The sequence below is a fragment of the Girardinichthys multiradiatus genome, chromosome 11 (assembly GCF_021462225.1).
Source record: "Girardinichthys multiradiatus isolate DD_20200921_A chromosome 11, DD_fGirMul_XY1, whole genome shotgun sequence".
Taxonomy (NCBI): Eukaryota; Metazoa; Chordata; class Actinopteri; order Cyprinodontiformes; family Goodeidae; genus Girardinichthys; species Girardinichthys multiradiatus.
The window spans coordinates 485,112-508,004 of NC_061804.1; the positions used below are offsets into that span (position 1 = coordinate 485,112).

General features: G+C 42.8%; 1 protein-coding gene across 1 annotated transcript in view; it reads left to right on the plus strand.

The window, feature by feature from the left end:
* Positions 1-22,893, plus strand: part of LOC124876446 (A disintegrin and metalloproteinase with thrombospondin motifs 2-like) — a 41,771-nt gene that overhangs the window by 7,080 nt on the left and 11,798 nt on the right. The window contains exons 2-11 of the mRNA XM_047379226.1: positions 4,150-4,589; positions 6,833-7,010; positions 9,339-9,436; positions 14,579-14,662; positions 15,135-15,218; positions 15,559-15,712; positions 18,787-18,892; positions 18,996-19,139; positions 19,222-19,354; positions 20,218-20,331. Of these exons, the coding sequence (XP_047235182.1) occupies positions 4,150-4,589; positions 6,833-7,010; positions 9,339-9,436; positions 14,579-14,662; positions 15,135-15,218; positions 15,559-15,712; positions 18,787-18,892; positions 18,996-19,139; positions 19,222-19,354; positions 20,218-20,331 (1,535 nt within the window). The remainder of the gene's footprint in view (positions 1-4,149; positions 4,590-6,832; positions 7,011-9,338; positions 9,437-14,578; positions 14,663-15,134; positions 15,219-15,558; positions 15,713-18,786; positions 18,893-18,995; positions 19,140-19,221; positions 19,355-20,217; positions 20,332-22,893) is intronic.

The following is a 22,893-nucleotide window of genomic DNA, read 5'->3' on the forward strand; positions in this document are numbered from 1 at the left end:
CCTCCCGGTGGGACGTGCCTGGAACACCTTCCGAGGAAGGCGTCCAGGAGGCATCCGGTATAGATGCCCGAGCCACCTCAACTGGCTCCTCTCGATGTGGAGGAGCAGCGGTTCTACTCCGAGCTCCTCACCCTATCTCTAAGGGAGTGCCCGGCCACCCTACAGAGGAGCTCATTTCAGCCGCTTGTATCCAGGATCTCGTTCTTTCGGTCATGACCCAAAGTTCATGGCCATAGGTGAGGGTAGGAACGTGGACCGACCAGTAAATCGAGAGCTTCGCTTTTCGGCTCAGCTCTCTCTACACCACAACGGACCGGCACAGCGCCCCCATTACTGTGGCAGCCACACCGATCCGTCTGTCGATCTCCCGCTCCATTCTTCCCTCACTTGTGAACAAGACACCCAGATACTTGAACTCCTCCACATGAGGTGTTCACATCTAGATAGTGCACCTGTAAATCTGTAAAAAAAAAAAAAAAAGGAAAGAAAAGAAAAGAAAAGAAAAGAAAAGAAAAGAAAAAATTGAAATATCTTACTAAGTTCAACATTGTCATGTCACCATCAGTAATCTATCTTTGAACCACATATTTTACACATGGCAAGAGGATTTTATTGGAAACCTTAGAGTTTTTTTAACCGAATGAAATTACCTTCGGGGTGAATTTTCCGCTACCAAAGTTCAGTCAGTCAGCGCTTTGTTAGTCTCCTGCTACATAGTGGGAATGGGGTGAGAAGGAAGACATTAATGAAGTCATTTTAAGTAAAGACGCCAGTAAAGTCCAAGTCAAGTCTCATCAAATCTGTGATGCAAGTCTGACTTGAGTCAAGTCATCAAGTCAAAGTCCACATCTCTGGTTAGACGGGCCTAAGAATATGTTTCTGCTGAGATTAGGCACAGGAGGTTCAAGATTAATTCAGTTTTATTCAGTTTATTCATATAGCACCAATTTAAAAACACATGTCGTCTCAAGTATCTTTACAAAGACAGTTCAATCAACCACCCAGAGTTCCAGTCAGGTTCATACATTCCAATTAATCGTAATCATTGAACAGTTCAGTCAGATTCAGTTATTTATTCAAATTGGATAAAAAGTTTTTCTATCTAAGGAAACCCAGCAGATTGCATCCAGTCAGTGACTTGCAGCATTCACTCCTCCTGGATGAGCATGTAGAGACAGTGGAAAGTCACTGGCGTTGACTTTGCAGCAATCCCTCATACTGAGCATGCATGTAGCGACAGTGGAGAGGAAAACCTCCCTTTTAACAGGAAGAAACCTCCAGCAGAACCAGAACCAGGCTCAGTGTGAGCGGCCATCTGCCACGACCGACTGGAGGTTTGAGAGAACAGAGCAGAGACACAAAGAGAACAAAGAAGCACTGATCCAGGAGTACTTTCTATGGGAAGGAAAAGTAAATGTTAATGGATGTAGCTCCTTTAGTCGTTTCATCTAGAAAGAAAGAACAGATAAACTCTGAGCCAGTTTTCAAGGTTAGAGTCTGAAAGAGAGAACATAGAGTTAGTTACAGTAGAAGCTCAGTCAGTAGCCATGTCTAGGAGAGAGAAAGGGTTAAACACTAAAAGACAGGGCTATGTGGATCATCTGTAGAAGGTGAGCATTAAGTTGTTGCCAGCAGAAGCTCAGCTGATGTGTCCCTCCAAGAAGGTACCACAGCTAAACACAGAGCCAGGCCAGTTGTAGCTTCTAGGAAGAGAAAATACAGAGAGAGAACCTAGAGTTAAAAGTTGAAATAACTGCCTCGGACTAAAACTGGGAGCTGGTTCCACAGAAGAGGAGCCTGATAACTAAAGGATCTGCCTCCCATTCTACTTCTAGAGACTCTAGGAACCACCAGTAAACCTGCAGTCTGAGAACAAAGTGTTCTGTGAGGAACATATTGACATAATTTAATGCCATCCAGTTTTAAGTGATTGACTAAGCAGTTTCTTTTTTAAAGACTCCGGTCCAAAGACGACAACTTCTGTCTTGTCTGAATTTAGAAGCAGAAAATTTAAAGTCATCCAAGTTTTTATATCTTCAAGACATGCTTGTAGTCTATCTAACTGGTTAGTTTCATCAGGATTTATGGATAAGTAAAGCTGAGTATCATCAGCATAACAGTGAAAATTTATCCTATGCTGCCTGATAATTTGACCTATTGGAAGCATATATATAGTAAAGAGAATTGGCCCAAGTACTGAACCCTGTGGTACTCCACAATTAACCCTGGAGTTTAAAGATGATTTATCATTTACATGAACAAACTGGAATCTGTCAGACAGATAAGATTTAAACCAGCCTAGCGCTGTTCCCCTGATCCCTACAGCATATTCTAGCCTTTCTAAGAGAATATTATGGTCGACTGGATCAAATGCAGCACTGAGATCTAACAGAACCAGAACAGACACAAGTCCATTATCTGAGGCCATAATAATATAATTAGTGACTTTCAGCAGAGCTGTTTCAGTGCTATGATGAGCTCTGAAACCTGACTGAAACTCTTCAAACAGGTCATTGCTGTATAAATGTTCACACATTTGATTAGCAACTATTTTCTCAATAATTTTAGATAAGAATGGAAGATTGGATATAGGTCTGTAATTTATTAAATCCTCTCGATTAAGCGAAGGTTTCTTAAGTAAAGGTTTAATTACAGCTACCTTAAAAGCCTGTGGTTCTGATCCATTTACTAAAGATAGATTAATCATACCTAAAATGGGGCTGGTAATCAGAGGGAACACTTCCTTAAATAATTTGGTTGGGATTGGGTCTAACATACAAGTTGAAGGTTTAGATGAAGCTAATATTTCTGATAACTCAGGAAGCTCCACAGGATCAAAACAGTCCAAACACAGATCAGGTTCTGCAGTTATTTCCAATGTTGTCTCACTTGCTGAGGATAAAGTAATCATCTTTGGGAGTATGTCAAAGATTTTATTTTTAATAGAATCAATTTTATTTAAGAAGAATCCCATAAAGTCATGACTGCTAAGAGCTAAGAGAATGGATGGCTCAACAGAGCTATGACTCTGTGTAAGTTTAGCAACTGTACTAAAGAGAAACCTATAATTATTCTTGTTCTCTTCTATTAATGATGAGAAATAAGCTGTTCTAGTTTGGTGAAGTGTCTTTTTATACAACAGTAGGCTATTTGAGCAAAGCCAATTGAGCCTAAGATAGCATTAAACGCTATATTTAGGCTATCACTTTCAGCGTCTACATGAATGTTAAAATCCCCCACTATAATAACTTTATCTGTATTTAACACTAAATCAGATGAAGGTCTGAAAACTGATCTAAAAATTAAGAGTAAGGGCCTGGTGGACGGTACAAAACAACAAACAGAAGTGGTTTTAGTGCTTTGCAATTTGGATGAGGAAAACTAAGGATTAAATATTCAAAAGAGTTGTAGCTATTGATTGGTCTGGGACTAATCAATAAATCCAACTGAAAGATGGTTGCTACTCCTCCTCCTCGCCCAGTAATTTGAGGAATGTGAAAATTTAAATAATTAGTAGGAGTTGACTCATTTATAGTAACATAATCCTCTTGCTGCAGCCAGGTTTCTGTGAGGTAAAATAAATCAATCTGATTGTCACAAATCAGGTCACTAACTAGCAATGTCTTTGAAGAGAGAGATCTTATGTTCAGTAAGCCACATTTAATTGTTTTATTTTTCTTTTTAGTCTGAGTTGGGTTTATTTTTATGAGATTTTTATGATTTGCTCCTTATTATATAGATTATTTTTTAATCAAATCTGGCCGTGAGCAAGGGTACAATAATCAACACCAAAGTTAACGACTGTATATTATCTTTGGGTCTGACAGAGGCTTCTACTTCTGAGAAATTGAGGTTTACCATTTTTCATTACTGACTTGTAAACCAGACAGAACCAGACAGTTGGGCCTTGGGTTGGTAATATAGCCCTTGCTGAACATGCCACAGTGGTGTTAGGACTATGTTGGCCACATAAGTAGAGTGATGAATGATTTCTGGGTTGTTAATGATGGCTCTATTAAAGATGCTGTTGGATCCAAAAAACAACATTAAGCAAAAATTGTCCTGATCAGCTGCTGCTGTTCCACAGACCTTATCCTGATGATGAAGAATAACAAATATTAAATATTTCTCTTTCTGCCGGTCTGTCAGGTTCTCTTCATCAGGTTCTGTCAGAGTTCAGCATCATTCGTCCAATCAGAACTGATTCAGAGGGACGTTTCTTGTCAGCATCAGTCTCTGCCCACCAACTTTACCGCAGCAAGAGACACGCCCCTTCCACTGAAGACACACCCACAGACTCCCTGGCAGAGCAGGCCCCACCCACCTGGACATCATCATTCAGCCATTCATGGAGAGGGAGGAGTCCCAAGGAAGAGGTGGAGCTCTTCTACAACGTGACTGTGTTTGGTCATGATCTCCACCTGAGGCTGCATCTAAACTCCCGCCTCATCGCCCCCACTGCCACCTTGGAATGGGAGGAGTCTGGACACCTGCGCTCTAAGCCAATCAGAGAAGATGGGTGCTTCTATACAGGAACCGTGTCAGACATGGACGACACATCAGTGGCCATCAGCAACTGTGACGGGCTGGTAGGTGACCCCTGCGGTAATCAAACAACTCCTTAAGAAGAATAATCTGGATTCATTTATATTTAAGAATTATCCACCAATATCAAATTTGCCATTCTTGGCTAATATATTAGAAAAAATATTTTCTATAGTTAAACAGATTTCTACCCTGGAACTGTTTTGATGTTTGTCAGTCAGGTTTTCGTGAAGATCACGGTACTGAAGCTGCTCTTGTGAAGGTTTGCAATGACCTCCCCCTCAATACTGATTGCAATAATATCTCAGTACTAGTTTTACTTGATCTCAGTGCAGCGTTCGATATAGTTGATTATGACATTTTATCATCCCATCTAATAAACTGGGTTGGTCTTTCTGGGACAGTCCTCAGCTGGCTTAAATCCAGCCTTCACAATAGAACCTTTTCTGTGCCCATAGGTGACTATGTTCCCCAAGGTTCCATCCTTGGTCCTCTCCTCTTTAATATTTACATTCTTCCACTTACTTCTTCCACTAATTCTGCATAACAAGAAGATAGAGCATCACTATTCTGCTGATGACACATAATTGTATACTAGTATTTTATCAGGTATCTAGAGTCCAATACAGTCACCTATTATTTGTAATTAACAGATTAAAAGTTGGATGTGTCAACATTTCAGCAAAAAAAATTACATTGAAGTTTTAGTTTCTGGACCGAAAGAACACAGCGGCCATGTTCAGTCTGTTGGTGTAAAAAGCCCGTACAAACCCAGAAATCTTGGCGGGATTATGGACCCTCATTTGAATCTGGAAAACCACATCAAACGTATCATAAAGACAGTGTATTACCACCTGACACATGTTGCCAGAATTAGACAACTGATGTCCCAACAGGACTCAGAGGCCTTGCCTCACCTGAAATATGAGATCTGTTTCCAGAGCCGGACTCGTCCCAACATCTAGGACTAGGATCAAACTTCTTTCATGTCAGAAAGACTGTGTTGAGATGCTTTGGAGGGATAGTGGATGTATTGGACATAGGGTGTTGAGAAGAGCTGACAGGGAAGAGGAAAAGAGGAAGAATATGGAGAAAGATTGTGTCGGAAGAAGGATCTGCAGAGGAGGGTGATAGATATTAACTGCAATGGAGGCAGATGATCCACTCAGGAGACTCCTAAAGAGCATAAAGAAGATGTTTAACAGGCAAAATAATTTTAGTAAACAAGATAAAACTATTCTTATTTTAATCTGATTGGAGTTTAAAGTTTGTACACCTCACTGTTAATGTCCCTGAAGAAGGATCAATTAGGGAACAGGTTCTCTGAAGAAGCTTAGAACCTTAAAGATGGGTTGAAGCTAAACCAGAATATAATGGGAAATGTGCTCAGTCCAAGTTTAATGGAGCTGTTCACAGAACCTGGAACAAAATCTTCATCCTGAGGGAAGGAGAAGCAGCTGCTGGTGAATACAGATGTTTGAATAGCTGTCTCCTCATGTTTCATACATGCTGCAGTGACAGCAGAGGGAGGTTTCAGTGTATCTGGGCCTCCAGTTGTTGGTCTTTATTAATGATTAGTGAAAGGTTAGTAGAGCTGTTCAGAAATAGAACGCGTTTGAAGGTGAACCTAATTAATCTGTGTTTTATGTTTAGTAGAAATTCCACTAAGCGGAAATGTCATTTGATCCAATGGAAAGATTTCAGTCCTGTAGAAACCAGAACATCCAGCTGTATAAAGTGAGGGTCTGAAGCCACCTGATCCCAAGGAGCTCCTGCAGGGTTCGTCCTCCGGAGCTCCACTTCGAACAGTGTGGAGGTCCAAAGTGAAGCCAGATGTGGAAGAAAGATGAGAGGAATATTTTTCTTGTTTTAGGGACCACTGTTAGATAAAAAAAAATATCATGGCTTCAGGTTCACAGCAGAAAGATCCAGATTCTCAGTGACCCGCTTACACTGAGGAACTTCTCTAAGGAAGGTGTTCCCTAAAACAGATAAAAGATTAACACTGACAGATTATTTCTGCTGTTTGAAAACTGCTCATTCAACTCTAACATAGTTCAGACTCATTTTCATCATGCTGGTCTTTATGAAATACTGAAAGATGTTTCATCACTCAGACTTCAGTAGATCAGACTACTGCTCATTAAATGCTGGGTGGATGAAACTCCATCTAAACAGGAGCGATCCCGTCCATTCAGACTAGCTTACATGCAGTACCGACAGGTGAACCGTAAAGGTACAGTAGATCCAGGACAGACTGACAGCAGATTCCTGCTGCTGTCTCCAGGCAGGGATGATCCGGACCAGAGGAGATGAGTTTTTCATTGAACCGTTTGATCAGTGGAGGTCAGGAGAAGATGATGATGAGGAGGATAGAGGCGATCAAAGGCACATCGTTTATCGCTCCTCAGCCATCATGGAGAAACCATCAGCTGCCAATCAAACCACAGAGGACTACCTGCGAGGTGAGTTCAGCAGACAGTTTCATACCTGACTGTTTCAGCTATGGAATTCAGCCATCTGATGCAGCATGTTTCAAAGCAACCATGCATCGGTTCTGCCCTGCCAGGGCGCATCTTAGACCCGGTAGACACGGTCCACTGTACAGAAATGTGGCTTCTTGGTTCTAATAAATAATATCAATCTTCAGGACGTCAATCCAATTTATTTCGGTTTATTAATGGAAATGATGTCTGATATTTCATTTTAATCAAGGAGGGCCAACCAGGGATCAGAACTGAGATAATAGAAATAGGAAATCCTGTGAGGTTTTCAGAAAGTAACACAGAACAAATTTAACATCAGTACTCCTTATCTCCGTAATTCATAGAAATATAACAGATGTGCAATGGTTTAAGTATATGTGTGCAAAACAGTTTGTTTACAAGTGGAAAACGGAAGGAGGAGGGAACAAAATGGCAAGCGGAAAGTTTGAAGGAGAGATGACATTTGCTGTGAATCAGTGCTTTAGAGATGAAAAGATTAAATTCAGCTGAACTCTCTGAAATGCAGGTGTGAACTGCTGAAGGGATGAACTCACCGGTGTACAGCATCATGTCTGTTGTATGGACGTGTTCACCCTCTGTGTTGCATGTTAGCATGATAAGAAGCAGATGCAGAGCTGAGCTCCAACTTCTTCCACATCCTTCATACCAGCTGCTGCTGTTCCTGCAGAAGGAAAAATACAAATGAAATTGATGGAAAAGGTCCAGGAAACTTGGCTGAGCCAACGAAGCTTTGGGCTAAAATACACACAGAGATACACACACAAACTGCAACTAAACCACTCAAACCTGCAAATATGCTGTAAAACACACAGTTCAACACACATTAATGCATTAAGACACACACTAAACCCAGAGAGAAACACATTGCGAGCCAGCAGCGACGTGGCGGTCTGGACCTCACAGCTCTAGAGAATCTGTGCTCAGAGTTCATCTCCCAAGCAGCAGGAACTGTGGAGCCCTCAGCTCTGGTCCTCACTTCTCTGATATCACACACAGACAAATCAAACATGTGTTCAGACACTTCATGATGGTGTCAAACATGTGCATCAGCTGTCTGACATCATCAGGGCTAACACATGTTAACACATGGAGGTCTGCAAATCCATTTGGTTACTTGGTACCACCTACTTGGCCAAGGTTCCGAGGGAGCCGAGTTGAACTGAAATCATGACATCAGAAGACGGCGGTCACTGATTTGGTAGAGGGTGATGTCTGATTGCGTCACTCGAACTCAAAACCTTCAGAAATGATTCTCATTTGAATCTGATTTGAGGTTAGATCATGAAAGTCTAGAGGAGCTCTTACACCTCATTGCTACTGTCCCTGAAGAAGGATCAGTTAGGGAACGGGTTCTCTGAAGAAGCTCAGAACCCTAAAGATGGGTTATAATCACTGAGCTGGAAGGTCAAATTCTGAGACAGTTTCACATCCTGACCTGGTCTGCACTGATCATTGCCTACTGGTTCCACACTGAGGTCCAGAAGTGTAGAACCAGTAGGGATCACTAAACCAGAATATAATGGGAAATGTGCTCAGTCTAAGTTTTGTGGAGTTGTTAAAAGAGGCTAGATTAATCAAGATCTTCATCCTGAGGGAAGAAGAAGCAGCTGCTGGTGAATGCAGATGTTTGAACAGCTGTCAGAGTTGTTTGTCTCCTGATGTGAGCTTGCTGCCACCTGGGGTCCCTCTTCTATATTCACTGGAGCGGTCCGCTGCCACAGATCTGCTCCAGAGTAGAAGTGTTAGTGAGCATCCTCACGGTTGTTTTCAGAAGGTTTATGGGACAAGAACAGTTTTTTCTCTGCCATGTTTCCATAGTGGCAGTTTATAGACATCAGTGTTTGCTGGCTTCAGTCTGAGAGGTCAGAGGTCAACTGTTGGTTCCTTTGCTACAGGGCTCCAACAACCTCTGGTTTCTATTTGCAGTGGAAGCAATCATATTTCCTCACACACCTGACCTCAGATCAGCTAAGGCTGGGAGTTTGTTGCATTGAATTGTTTAATAGAGGTTGTGATGCTTTAATCGGGGTCATTAGAGGATTCAGAATGGCCAGAGGAGACATGGTGGACCCACCAGTGAGAGGTTGATGAGGCTTATTGATGTCACTTAAACACCAAAGTCCTCTTCTGGCCATTAGAGACCTTATTATCTTCATCAGTTGCTTGACATCCATTTCAGTTATTTGATTGACAAAATAGACAGAAAATTAAAGCAATACTAAAACATCAGGGGTTAAATGTGGTTAAATGTATTGACAAGACTGAAGATATACAACCTGTTTGCAGGTCCTCTCTTAGGATCTCTGAACTTGAACCAGACCATGGTGTCACACAGGTCAGCTCGGCATCGCCGTGACACCACGGCTGAAATGTTTCACATCGAGGTACGTGTATATCGGTGCTGAACGTTGCTTTGATTGCTGAACTATGGATTCATTGTGACATTAATAACAAATCTTCATGTCTATAATCTACACTATAAAATAGTAGGTAATCAGTCTCATTAATTTCACCATTAATCCCATGATCTCAGCTTCAGTCTAATGGGATTTTTTCCTTCCTCAGTTAACAATCTGTTGTTAAACCTCAATCAATTATTAACGTCATTACAAACTATCGGAGACGAGGACATGAAGCTGCTGCTCGAATCAAAGAATCATTTTATTACTAATCAATCCGATCTATATTTACAAGGATTTACTGATGAGAAACAATCCAGACTAACAAAACACATAATCTGCTTCTACTGAACAGAGTTTAAAGTGGCTCTGGCAAGAATAAATTGACTTTTGGTTAATTATCATTCAACTTTTCAGGCTGGCAGACCTTTCACATGTTTTTTCTTAACCTGGTCTGAGAAAGATGCATAATCTTCTCTGATAATCTACCTAACTTTTGGAGGTTGGAAGGAGAAAAGGAGGAAGTCCATCCAATAATATCCATGGCCTTGAATATCACCTTAGTAATATAAACAGTCCCTACTGGTGAACATTCTGCCTCTCACAGATGGTACGTTCTAGTCTGGATTGGCAGCTAAAGCTCTCCTTCTCCAGGAAGTCCATATCACATCAGTCAGAGGCAGCCAATCAGCAGAGTGATGGGAGAGACTGAGGCGCTGAAGGAAGGAGAATAATTAACAGAGAGATTAATTAGACACAAAGGGACACACTTCTACCACTGACACAAGAGAAATAAACTACTCGTACTCGTCATCTTCCGCTTTATCCGGGACCGGGTCGCGGGGGCAGCAGACTCAACAGAGACGCCCAGACGTCCCTCTCTCCAGACACCTCCTCCAGTTCCTCCAGGGGGAGCCCAAGCCGAGAGACATAGTCCCTCCAGCGTGTCCTGGGCCGTCCCCTGGGCCTCCTCCCGGTGGGACGTGCCTGGAACACCTCCCAAGGAAGGCGTCCAGGCGGCATCCGGTATAGATGCCCGAGCCACCTCAATTGGCTCCTCTCGATGTGGAGGAGCAGCGGCTCTACTCCGAGCCCCTCCCGGATGGCCGAGCTCCTCACCCTATCTCTAAGGGAGTGCCCGGCCACCCTACGGAGGAAGCTCATTTCAGCTGCTTGTGTCCGGGATCTCGTTCTTTCGGTCATGACCCAAAGTTCATGGCCATAAGTGAGGGTAGGAACGTAGACCGACCGGTAAATTGAGAGCTTTGCTTTTCGGCTCAGCTCTCTCTTCACCACAACGGACCGGCACAGCGACCCTATTACTGTGGCAGCCGCACCGATCCGTCTGTCGATCTCCTGCTCCATTCTTCCCTCACTCGTGAACAAGACCCGAGATACTTAAACTCCTCCACTTGAGGCAGGAACTCCCTTCCAACCTGAAGAGGACAAGCCACCCTTTTCCGGTCGAGTACCATGGCCTCGGACTTGGAGGAGCTGATCCTCATCCCAGCCGCTTCACACTCAGTTGTGAACCGCCCCAGCGCATGCTGTAGGTCTTGGCTAGAGGGGGCCAGCAGGACCACGTCATCTGCAAAAAGAAGAAACAAAATCCACTGGTCCCCACACCAGACCCCCTCCGGCCCTTGGCTGCATCTAGAAATCCTGTCCATAAAAGTTATGAACAGCACCGGTGACAAAGGGCAGTCCTGCCGGAGTCCAACATGCACTGGGAACAGGTCCGACTTAGTGCCGGCAATGAGGACCAAACTCCTGCTCCGCTCGTACAGGGACCGGATGGCCCCTAATAAAGGGCCCCCGATTCCATACTCCTGGAGCACCCCCCACAGGGCATCACGAGGGACACAGTCGAATGCCTTCTCCAGGTCCACAAAACACATGTGAACCGGTTGGGCAAACTCCCATGAACCCTCGAGCACCCTGTAGAAGGTTTAGAGCTGGTCCAGTGTTCCACGGCCGGGACGAAAACCACACTGTTCCTCCTGAAGCCGAGGTTCGACTATCGGTCGGACTCTCCTCTCCAATACCCTGGCGTAGGCCTTACCAGGGAGGCTGAGGAGTGTGATCCCCCTGTAGTTGGAACACACCCTCCGGTCCCCCTTCTTATAAAGGGGGACCACCACCCCAGTCTGCCAGTCCAGAGGCACTGTCCCCGACCACCACGCAATGTTGAAGAGGCGTGTCAACCATGACAGCCCTACAACATCCAGAGACTTGAGGTACTCAGGGCGGATCTCATCCACCCCCGAAGCCCTGCCACCACGGAGCTTTTTAACCACCTCGGTGACTTCAGCCTGGGTGATGAAAGAGTCCAACCCCGAGTACCCAGCCTCTGTTTCCACCACGGAATGCCTGATGGCAGGATTGAGGAGATCCTCGAAGTACTCCTTCCACCGCCCGATAATGTCCTCAGTCGAGGTCAGCAGTCTCCCACCCCCACTATAAACAGTGTTGGCAAAGCACTGCTTCCCCCTCCTGAGGCGACGGACGGTTTGCCAGAATCGCTTTGAGGCCAACCAGTAGTCCTTCTCCATGGCCTCACCGAACTCTTCCCAGGCCCGTGTTTTTGCCTCTGCCACAGCCCGGGCCGCAGCACGCTTGGCCTCACGGTACCCGTCAGACGCCTCAGGAGTCCCACAAGCCAACCACAGCCAATAGGACTCCTTCTTCAGCTTGACAGCATCCCTTATTGCCGGTGTCCACCACCGGGTTCTGGGATTGCCGCCGCAACAGGCACCGCAGACCTTACGGCCACAGCTACGGGCAGCAGCATCGACAATAGATGCGGAGAACATGGTCCACTCGGACTCTATGTCTCCAACATCCCCCGGGATCTGGTCGAAGCTCTCCCGGAGGTGGGAGTTGAATACATCCCTGGCCGAGGGCTCCGCCAGACGTTCCCAGTAGACCCTCAGTGGACGCCTCTCCAGGTGTCACTGTCGTTCCCCACGTGGGCGTTGAAGTCCCCCAGCAGAATAATGGAGTCCCCGGGAGGGGCACTATCCAGCACCCCCAACAGGGACGCCAAGAAGGCCGGGTACTCTGCACTGCCACTCGGCCCGTAGGCTGAAATGATAGTCAGAGACCTCTCCCCAACCCGAAGGCGCAGGGATACGACCCTCTCATCCACTGGGGTAAACCCCAACACGAGACGGCTGAGCTGGGGGGCAACAAGCAAACCCACACCAGGCCGCCGCCTCTCCCCGTGGGCCACTCCAGAGTAGAAGAGAGTCCAACCCCTCTCAAGGAGATGGGTTCCAGAGCCCACGCTGTGCGTGGAGGCGAGCCCGACTATTTCTAGTCGATATCTCTCGACCTCCCGCACAAGCTCAGGCTCCTTCCCCCCCAATGAGGTGACATTCCACGTCCCTAGAGCCAGCCTAAGCATCCGGGGATCGGGCCGCTTAGGTCTCCACCTTCGTCCGCCACCGAATCCTCTTTGCACCGGTCCCTCACGGTTCCCCCTGCAGGTGGGGGGCCCACTGGGGGATGGCCTCGCGTCTCTCGTTCGGGCTTGGCCCGGCCGGGTCCCGCGAGGAGCAACCCGGCCACCAGGCGCTCTCCGACGAGTCCCGACCCCAGGCCTGGCTCCAGGGTGGGACCCCGGCTCCGCCGTACCGGGCGACGTCACGTGCCTCAATATTTTGTTCTTCATGAGGGATTCTTGAACCACTCTTTGTCTGACCCGTCACCTAGAGCCTGTTTGCCATGGGAGACCCTACCAGGAGCATTTAGGCCCCAGACAACATAGCCTCTAGGATCATTTGAGGACTCAAACCCCTCCACCACGTTAAGGTGGTGGTTCAAGGAGGGGGAGAAATAAACTAAATCCGCAAAAAAAAAAATATAGAAATAAACTAAATCCCCAAAAAATAATAAAAGACAAGGAAGAAACTATTCTAGAAAATCCAGAAAAAGATCAAAACATAAATAAACAAGGACCATGACAGGACCCCCCAACCTCTGGCAGCTTGGTTATGTCTGCTGAACCTGTAGCAGCATTTGGGCATCTAGATTATTTCAATTCACTAAGTTTCTCTGGTCAAAACTGTTGTCCACATGAAATTGATGACTTGCTGCATTGATGTCTCAGCTGTGTTACACCTGGTAACTGCTTCCCTTCAATTGGGCCCTGCAGTGATAGAATAGAATAAAAAAATAGAATAGAATAGAACAGAACAGAATAGAGCTTTATTGCCACTGCAAGAATAAGCATCGTTAAGAACAAAACTGCGGTGATCAAACCTGATTTGACGAAGCTTACTCTATGTCTCATGTCTTAAGGAGAAATTACGGACCCATATCTAACCAACATTCTCTTAATCTCTTTAACCCTGGCTGTCAGGTTTTCAACTGCACCACAGAACCAAGACTGCATTAGTAAATGTTCTGAATGACATATGTCTGAAAAGTGATGCATCGTTGTCTGTTTCTGGATGGCAGTCCTGCATTCAGTACAGCTAATCGTAACGTCCTAACCCACACACTGGTAGCATTTAGCTTTTATGCTCCTCAGCTCTGGAACCAACTGTCTGAAAACCTGAGATATGCAGGTTCTAAACTGTTATAAAATAGGATTGAAAACATTACTGATCACGACCAACAATTAATTTCTCATTCCTTTCTTGTCTCAGCCCCTTGTTTGGTTTAATGTGGTCATTTTCAATTCAATTCAATTCAATTCAAAGATACTTTATTGATCCCTGAGGGGAAATTAGAAGTCCAGTACAACCCATCCAAACATACATCATGACACAAGACAAGGGTGGGACGGGTCACCGAGGCTTTGCTGCCCACTCACAGACCTTGTTAGATGAGAAAAGAGGCCACATTAGGTAAGTAGAGGGAAAAAAATCATATTTCACACTTTATCCTTAACAGGATACAGTTTGAGATTGTAAAAAACCTCAGAACAAAGAAGCAACTGTTGACAAAACAACATCATGCCAAACATCAATAGCCAAATTTAAAGTTGCTTTCTTTGATACAATTATGTCTCATGTTTTAATGCTTTTTTGTGATGATTCATTCGTGGCTGTTTTTAATCTGTTTACCTGCTGTATGATTGATGCCATTTAAATAAACCACCTTGATCCCGGCTTCCTTCAGGTGCTGTTGGCAGTGGATTATTCTCTGGTTCTTTTCCACGGCCGAGACCACATTCTCAAGTATCTCCTGACCCTGATGAACATTGTAAGTGGAAACAGAGACATACATTCTTCATCTATTAGGTGATGTAGGTGTTGATGCTGCAGGGGAAGAACAATCTTTTTATAAGTTGTTAGAGGATGAATAATGAGGGCATCAACAACTCAGGCCAAGGGTTTCAATGAGCTTGAAGAATCACTTTCTCCTCTCAAAAAGAATCCACAACGAAATCTTCTGATTTTAGGTCCATTCTATCTGAGTTCCTACTTTTCTCCAGCTTTGTTAGGACCACTTTGCTCTTGTTGTTGTAAAAAACTACTAAGGTTTTCAAGTCTTTGTTTTATTGTGGTTGGATCAGGCCCAATAGAATATTGCTTGGCAACAACTGACCAGATATCTTCGGGCTGTTATCTGAACCCAGTATTTGTGTTGAGGTTGGGAAAGATCAGAAGGTCCTCCACCACACTCATATGATGGTTTTCTCAGGATTCATATAGGGTGTGTTTGTCTCTTCCAGGTTAATGAGATCTATCAGGATCACTCCCTGGGGGCCAACATTAACATTATTGTGGCCAAAATCATCATGCTCTCCGCAACAAAGGTATGAAGTTCAGAGTCTTACTGGTCACCAGGCAGTAGGTCATCCTGAAGGTTCACGTTGTTCTGGTCATTCCAGTAATAACACAAAACATGTGAATGTCCACTGTAGTACATTCCTGTTTTTATTGTTAATGTTAAAGGTATCAGGTAAAAACCACCATTATCTATGAAGGGTTCTTTTCATCCTATTTAGTAGAAGTTCTGATCTATCTCCCAATAGTTTTTGAAGATTTCAGTTTCTTTGACCACCTAACTCTGACCAATGAACCATTCAGTCAAAAAGATGAAAAGAAATAAACCAGACAAATCAGCAAAACCTTCAGTTTTTTCCCTCCCATCAGTCCCAGGAGCTGATCTCTGTGGGGAATCCTCAGAAGAGCTTGGAGAACGTTTGTGGATGGTCATATCTTCAGCAGACGGAGCAGAGTCATGCCGAGCAACATGACCACACCATCTATCTGACCAGGCAGGAGTTTGGCCCCCCAGGCATGCAGGGTATGAGTATTTTTACTACCAATCATAATACTACCTCTGATACTACCAAAACTCTTGTAAGGACTCTTAGAAGTACCTATGTGTTCATCTCAGCAATAAACTGGACTGGAGTCACAACACTGAGGCTCTTTACAGAGCAGACTCTACCTGGTAAGAAGACTGAGATCTTTTTGAGTGCCCTTCTGAGTGCTACTGGTGCCTATTTTTGACTACATGGTGTCATCAACCATCTTCTGTGGTGTAGTATGTTGGAGCAGCAGCTCATCTACAGCTGAGAGGAAGCAGTTAGATAAGCCCATCAGGAAGGCCATCTTTGTCCCAGGATGCCACCCTGGACCCAGTTCAGGTGGTGGAAGACGGAGGGACTCAACAAGCTCAAAGAGTATTTACACCCCTGCTGGGTGTACAGTTTGCACAGTTTTTCCATGTCTTGTAAATAGTCTGCTGTTGTTTTTAACGTACATTCACATTTTGTTCATTTTTAAAGTCATTTTATTAACTGGTGCATTAACTGTACAGTATTTTTTATTCATTCATTCTCTATACCGCTTATTCCCTAGTGGGTCACGGGGGTGCTGGTGCCTATCTCCAGCAGTCTATGGGCGGATGCGGGGTACACCCTGGACAGGTCGCCAATCCATTGCAGGGCTACAGACCTAAGGGCAATTTAGAGAGAATTTTGTATGTGGGAGTAACCCAGAGTACCCGGTGAGAACCCACCGGGAGAACATGCAAACACCATGCAGAAAGACCCCTGGCCGGGAGTCGGACCCAGGACCTTCTTGCTGCAAGGCAACAGTGCTACTAACTGTGCCACGGTGCAGCAGTTTTTCTTATCATGTAGTAATTGTTTCCCTCCTGTATCGTCTCTTATTCTTATATTTACATTTGTGTGAATCTGCATGCTTCGACTAGCCTCTCCTGTTGGTACACCTGAATTTCCCCACTGTGTGACGATAAAGGAGATTTCTATTCTGTTCTATTTTATTCTATTCTATTCTGTTCTAATCTATTCCGTTCTATTCTATTATGTTCTATTCTATTCTATTCTATTCTATTCTGTTCTATTCTGTTCTGTTCTGTTCTGTTCTGTTCTGTTCTATGCTATTCTATTCTATTCTGTTCTGTTCTATTCTGTTCTGTTCTGTTCTATTCTATTCTATTCTATTCTATTCTGTTCTATTCTATTCTGTTCTGTTCTGTTCTGTTCTATTCTATTTTTTGTCTATTCTTTTCTTTTCTGTTCTATTCCATTCTATTCTATTCTATTCTATTCTGTTCTATTCTATTCTGTTCCATTCTATTCTATTCTATTCTATTCCATTCTATTCTATTCTATTCTATTCTGTTCTGTTCTGTTCTGTTCTGTTCTGTTCTGTTCTATTCCATTCCATTCTATTCTATTCTGTTCTATTCTGTTCTGTTCTGTTCTAATCTATTTTTGTCTATTCTTTTCTGTCCTGTTCTATTCTATTCTGTTCTGTTCTGTTCTATTCCATTCCATTCTATTCTATTCTGTTCTATTCTGTTCTGTTCTGTTCTAATCTATTCTGTTCTATTCTATTTTTGTCTATTCTATTCTGTTCTATTCTATTCTCTTCTGTTCTATTCTATTTTTGTCTATTCTTTTCTGTCCTGTTCTATTCTGTTCTGTTCTGTTCTATTCCATTCTATTCTATTCTGTTCTATTCTATTCTATTCCGTTCTATTCTATTCTGTTCTATTCTATTCTATTCTGTTCTATTCCATTCTGTTCTATTCTATTCTGTTCTATTCTATTCTATTCTGGTCTGTTCTATTCTATTCTGTTCTATTCTATTTTTGTCTATTCTTTTCTGTTCTGTTCTGTTCTATTCTATTGTATTCTATTCTATTCTGTTCTATTCTATTCTGGTCTGTTCTATTCTATTCTGTTCTATTCTATTCTATTCTATTCTATTCTGTTCTATTCCATTCTGTTCTGTTCTATTCTATTCTGTTCTATTCTATTCTATTCTGGTCTGTTCTATTCTATTCTGTTCTATTCTATTTTTGTCTATTCTTTTCTGTTCTGTTCTGTTCTATTCTATTCCATTCTATTCTATTGTATTCTATTCTATTCTGTTCTGTTCTATTCTATTCTATTCTGTTCTGTTCTATTTTTGTCTATTCTTTTATGTTCTGTTCTATTCTATTCTATTCTATTCTATTCTATTCTATTCCATTCTATTCTATTGTATTCTATTCTATTCTATTGTATTCTATTCTATTCTATTGTATTCTATTCTATTCTATTGTATTCTATTCTGTTCTATTCTATTCCGTTCTATTCTATTCTGTTCTATTCTATTCTGTTCTGTTCTATTCCATTCTGTTCTGTTCTATTCTATTCTGTTCTATTCTATTCTATTCTGGTCTGTTCTATTCTATTCTGTTCTATTCTATTTTTGTCTATTCTTTTCTGTTCTGTTCTGTTCTATTCTATTCCATTCCATTCTATTCTATTGTATTCTATTCTATTCTGTTCTATTCTATTCTATTCCGTTCTATTCTATTCTGTTCTATTCTATTCTATTCTATTCTATTCTGTTCTATTCCATTCTATTCCGTTCTATTCTATTCTGTTCTATTCTATTCTATTCTGGTCTGTTCTATTCTATTTTTGTCTATTCTTTTCTGTTCTGTTCTGTTCTGTTATATTCCATTCTATTCTATTGTATTCTATTCTATTCTGTTCTGTTCTATTCTATTCTATTCTGTTCTGTTCTATTTTTGTCTATTCTTTTATGTTCTGTTCTATTCTATTCTGTTCTGTTCTATTCTATTCTATTCTATTCTATTCCATTCTATTCTATTGTATTCTATTGTATTCTATTCTGTTCTATTCTATTCTATTCTATTCTTTTCTGTTCCCACTAACATGAGCTTTGCAACCAGGAAGGAGTTTTGCAGGTGGGGTGTTAATGATTATACCACCTGTTTCATATATTTACTACTTTATATTCATTTAGTAATACTTTATCCAAGTAGTACCATCTATAACTGGCAATGATCAAAACGATTTCTGAAGGCTGTCTGCGCCTTTGATCTTGCAGGTTATGCTCCAGTTACAGGAATGTGTCAGTTGCATCGGAGTTGTGTTCTTGTTCTAGAAGACGGCTTCTCCTCGGCTTTTGTAGCTGCACATGAGACAGGACATGTGTGAGTCCAAAACATCGAGAAAATAAATAAGTCAGAAAAACAACTAATAGGTGTCAGTGTGGAGACAACACCTCCCATTGTCTGTTCTTCTGTGGGTCTTCAGGCTAGGCATGGAGCATGATGGTGAGATGAATGACTGTGTTGATGATATCCCACTGGGCAGCATCATGTCTCCGAGGGTCCAGGCAACCTTCTATCGTTACCACTGGTCCAGTTGCAGCTGGAGGGAGCTGCACAGTTACCTGAAGTAAGCACCAGCAATGATCCAATGGTCGGGAGAGCTTCTATGTGGTCACGCTTTTGCTCACAGTTGGTTTGTTTGGCTGCAGCACCTATGATTGTCTACGTGATGATCCCTTCAACCATGATTGGCCCACTCAGCCTCAGTTACCGGGCTTTCAGTACTCCATGGACCAACAGTGTCGCTTCGACTTTGGCCCGGGATTTAGCCTGTGTACTGCCGTAAGTCTGTCTGTTTCAGAGTCTCGCTGACCCTGAATCTGATCCATTACATTTGTTCTGAAAAATAAGTCAGTGAGTCTGTTTTTATAATATTTATAATGCTCTTTTAGGGGAAAATAAAGAAAAGCTATAAAGCTATAAAAGTAAAGTCTGAATATTTACATGGATAGACAATAAACCTAATACAGTCTAGTGACATCATCCTTTCAGCCATATATTTTCAGAACCACTGTAGAATATTTCTGTTTCCAGCCATTTTAAATTTACTGGATGGGTAATTTCCTACTATAAGAACTAAAAACCAAATTAGAGTCAGCATCGTATATCAGTTTGAGACACCTGAGGAAAATAAAGGGCACAAGTCTTGATCAAGTTCCAATGAAATGTGATGCAGAAGGAGAAGAATGTGAGTAAAACCACAGGAAACCAAAGTCATGTGAGGAAAACTCGTTCCACTGCTGGAAGTTTATCAGACTCAGAATTGCTTAATATCATAGTTTCCTGCTATGAGGTCCACTTTCAGTTGATGTTCTGAACAAATGGTGCAGCTGGACTTGGTGAACATCTGGACTCTTCACCTAAAACATCAGGGAACTCATTAAAGTCCAGTTTTAGTTCATGTTTTCCACTTGGTATTCATCTCCTCTCTTGTCTGGATGTTTGCAGGCTTTTGCTGTGAAAAGCCTTCTGTTTCACTCCAGTCTGAACATTTTACGTCCCATCTGGAAAAATTTTGTTTCTTTGTAATATTGTTAACCTAATGTAACTTCAGTCTTCCAGTTTTCCCTCTGAGCTAAACAGTTGGATGAATACATGTCAAAGACACCAAATTCTTTTCATTAAATGATCTTGTTTGTCTTTAGTACACGACCCCTGACCCCTGCAAACAGCTGTGGTGCAGTGACTACAACAACCCATTTTTCTGTAAGACCAAAAAAGGCCCGCCACTTGATGGGACCAAGTGTGGACCAGGGAAGGTAGGATGATGGTTCTTTGACTATTATGTCTGAGGTCAGTTCAAAACCATTTATTCATCATAATTAAAGTTTGTTTTAACCCTGCGTATGAGTGTTGATGTTCTAAGTTCTGCACAGCAGAAGAGAACCGATAAAAAGCCAAGCATTACCTCACTCGTCATGCAGGTGTGGTTGGTTTCAATTCAATTCAAAAATACTTTATTAATCCCAAAGGGAAATTAAATGTTGTTATAGCTCATATCATGAAGGTTTCTTCAAAGAGACGTTGTAGATGCTGATGGCTGTGGGCAGGAAGGATCTCCTGTAGCTCCGTCTTACAGCAGATCTGAAGAAGCCTCTGACTGAAGACACTGTTGTTGTAGGACAGTCTGATGAAGAGTATGCTCAGGGTTCTCCATAATGTTCTTCATTTTATGAAGAATCCTTCTTTCCACAATGATCTCCAGAGGTTCTAGAGGAGTCCCCAGAACAGAACCAGCCTTCTTTATCAGCTTGTTGAGCTTTTTTAAGTCCCTGGTTCTGATGCTGCTTCCCCAGCAGATGATGGTAGAAGAGATCATACTTTCCACAACAGACTTATAGAAGATATGCAGCATCTTGCTGCAAACACCAAAGGACCTAAGCTTCCTCAAGAAGTACAGTCTGCTCTGTCCCTTCTTGTAGATGGCTTCACAGTTGCATCTCCACTCTAGTCTGTTGTCCAGGTGAACACTGAGGTATTTACAGGTCCTTCTCAAAAAATTAGCATATTGTGATAAAGTTCATTATTTTCCATAATGTCATGATGAAAATGTAACATTCATATATTTTAGATTCATTGCACACTAACTGAAATATTTCAGGTCTTTTATTGTCTTAATACGGATGATTTTGGCATACAGCTCATGAAAACCCAAAATTCCTATCTCACAAAATTAGCATATCATTAAAAGGGTCTCTAAACGAGCTATGAACCTAATCATCTGAATCAACGAGTTAACTCTAAACACCTGCAAAAGATTCCTGAGGCCTTTAAAACTCCCAGCCTGGTTCATCACTCAAAACCCCAATCATGGGTAAGACTGCCGACCTGACTGCTGTCCAGAAGGCCACTATTGACACCCTCAAGCAAGAGGGTAAGACACAGAAAGACATTTCTGAACAAATAGGCTGTTCCCAGAGTGCTGTATCAAGGCACCTCAGTGGGAAGTCTGTGGGAAGGAAAAAGTGTGCCAGAAAACGCTGCACAACGAGAAGAGGTGACCGGACCTTGAGGAAGATTGTGGAGAAGGGCCGATTCCAGACCTTGGGGGACCTGCGGAAGCAGTGGACTGAGTCTGGAGTAGAAACATCCAGAGCCACCGTGCACAGGCGTGTGCAGGAAATGGGCTACAGGTGCCGCATTCCCCAGGTCAAGCCACTTTTGAACCAGAAACAGCGGCAGAAGCGCCTGACCTGGGCTACAGAGAAGCAGCACTGGACTGTTGCTCAGTGGTCCAAAGTACTTTTTTCGGATGAAAGCAAATTCTGCATGTCATTTGGAAATCAAGGTGCCAGAGTCTGGAGGAAGACTAGGGAGAAGGAAATGCCAAAATGCCAGAAGTCCAGTGTCAAGTACCCACAGTCAGTGATGGTCTGGTTGCCGTATCAGCTGCTGGTGTTGGTCCACTGTGTTTTATCAAGGGCAGGGTCAATGCAGCTAGCTATCAGGAGATTTTGGAGCACTTCATGCTTCCATCTGCTGAAAAGCTTTATGGAGATGAAGATTTCATTTTTCAGCACGACCTGGCACCTGCTCACAGTGCCAAAACCACTGGTAAATGGTTTACTGACCATGGTATCACTGTGCTCAATTGGCCTGCCAACTCTCCTGACCTGAACCCCATAGAGAATCTGTGGGATATTGTGAAGAGAACGTTGAGAGTCTCAAGACCCAACACTCTGGATGAGCTAAAGGCCGCTATCGAAGCATCCTGGGCCTCCATAAGACCTCAGCAGTGCCACAGGCTGATTGCCTCCATGCCACGCCGCATTGAAGCAGTCATTTCTGCAAAAGGATTCCCGACCAAGTATTGAGTGCATAACTGTACATGATTATTTGAAGGTTGACGTTTTTTGTATTAAAAACACTTTTCTTTTATTGGTTGGATGAAATATGCTAATTTTGTGAGATAGGAATTTTGGGTTTTCATGAGCTGTATGCCAAAATCATCCGTATTAAGACAATAAAAGACCTGAATTATTTCAGTTACTGTGCAATGAATCTAAAATATATGAATGTTAAATTTTCATCATGACATTATGGAAAATAATGAACTTTATCACAATATGCTAATATTTTGAGAAGGACCTGTATACTCCTCCACCACCTCCACTTCTTCTCCCATGATAGAAATAGTTTTTGACTTATTCCTGTTTCTCTTAAAATCTACAATAATCTTCTTTGTTTTAGTCACGTTCAAAATGAGATGATTGTTTCCACACCATGCCACAAAGTGGTCCACTACCTTCCTGTACTCAGCTTCTTGTCCATCTCTGATCTACCCCACGACTGCTGAATCATCCGAGTATTTCTGCAGATGA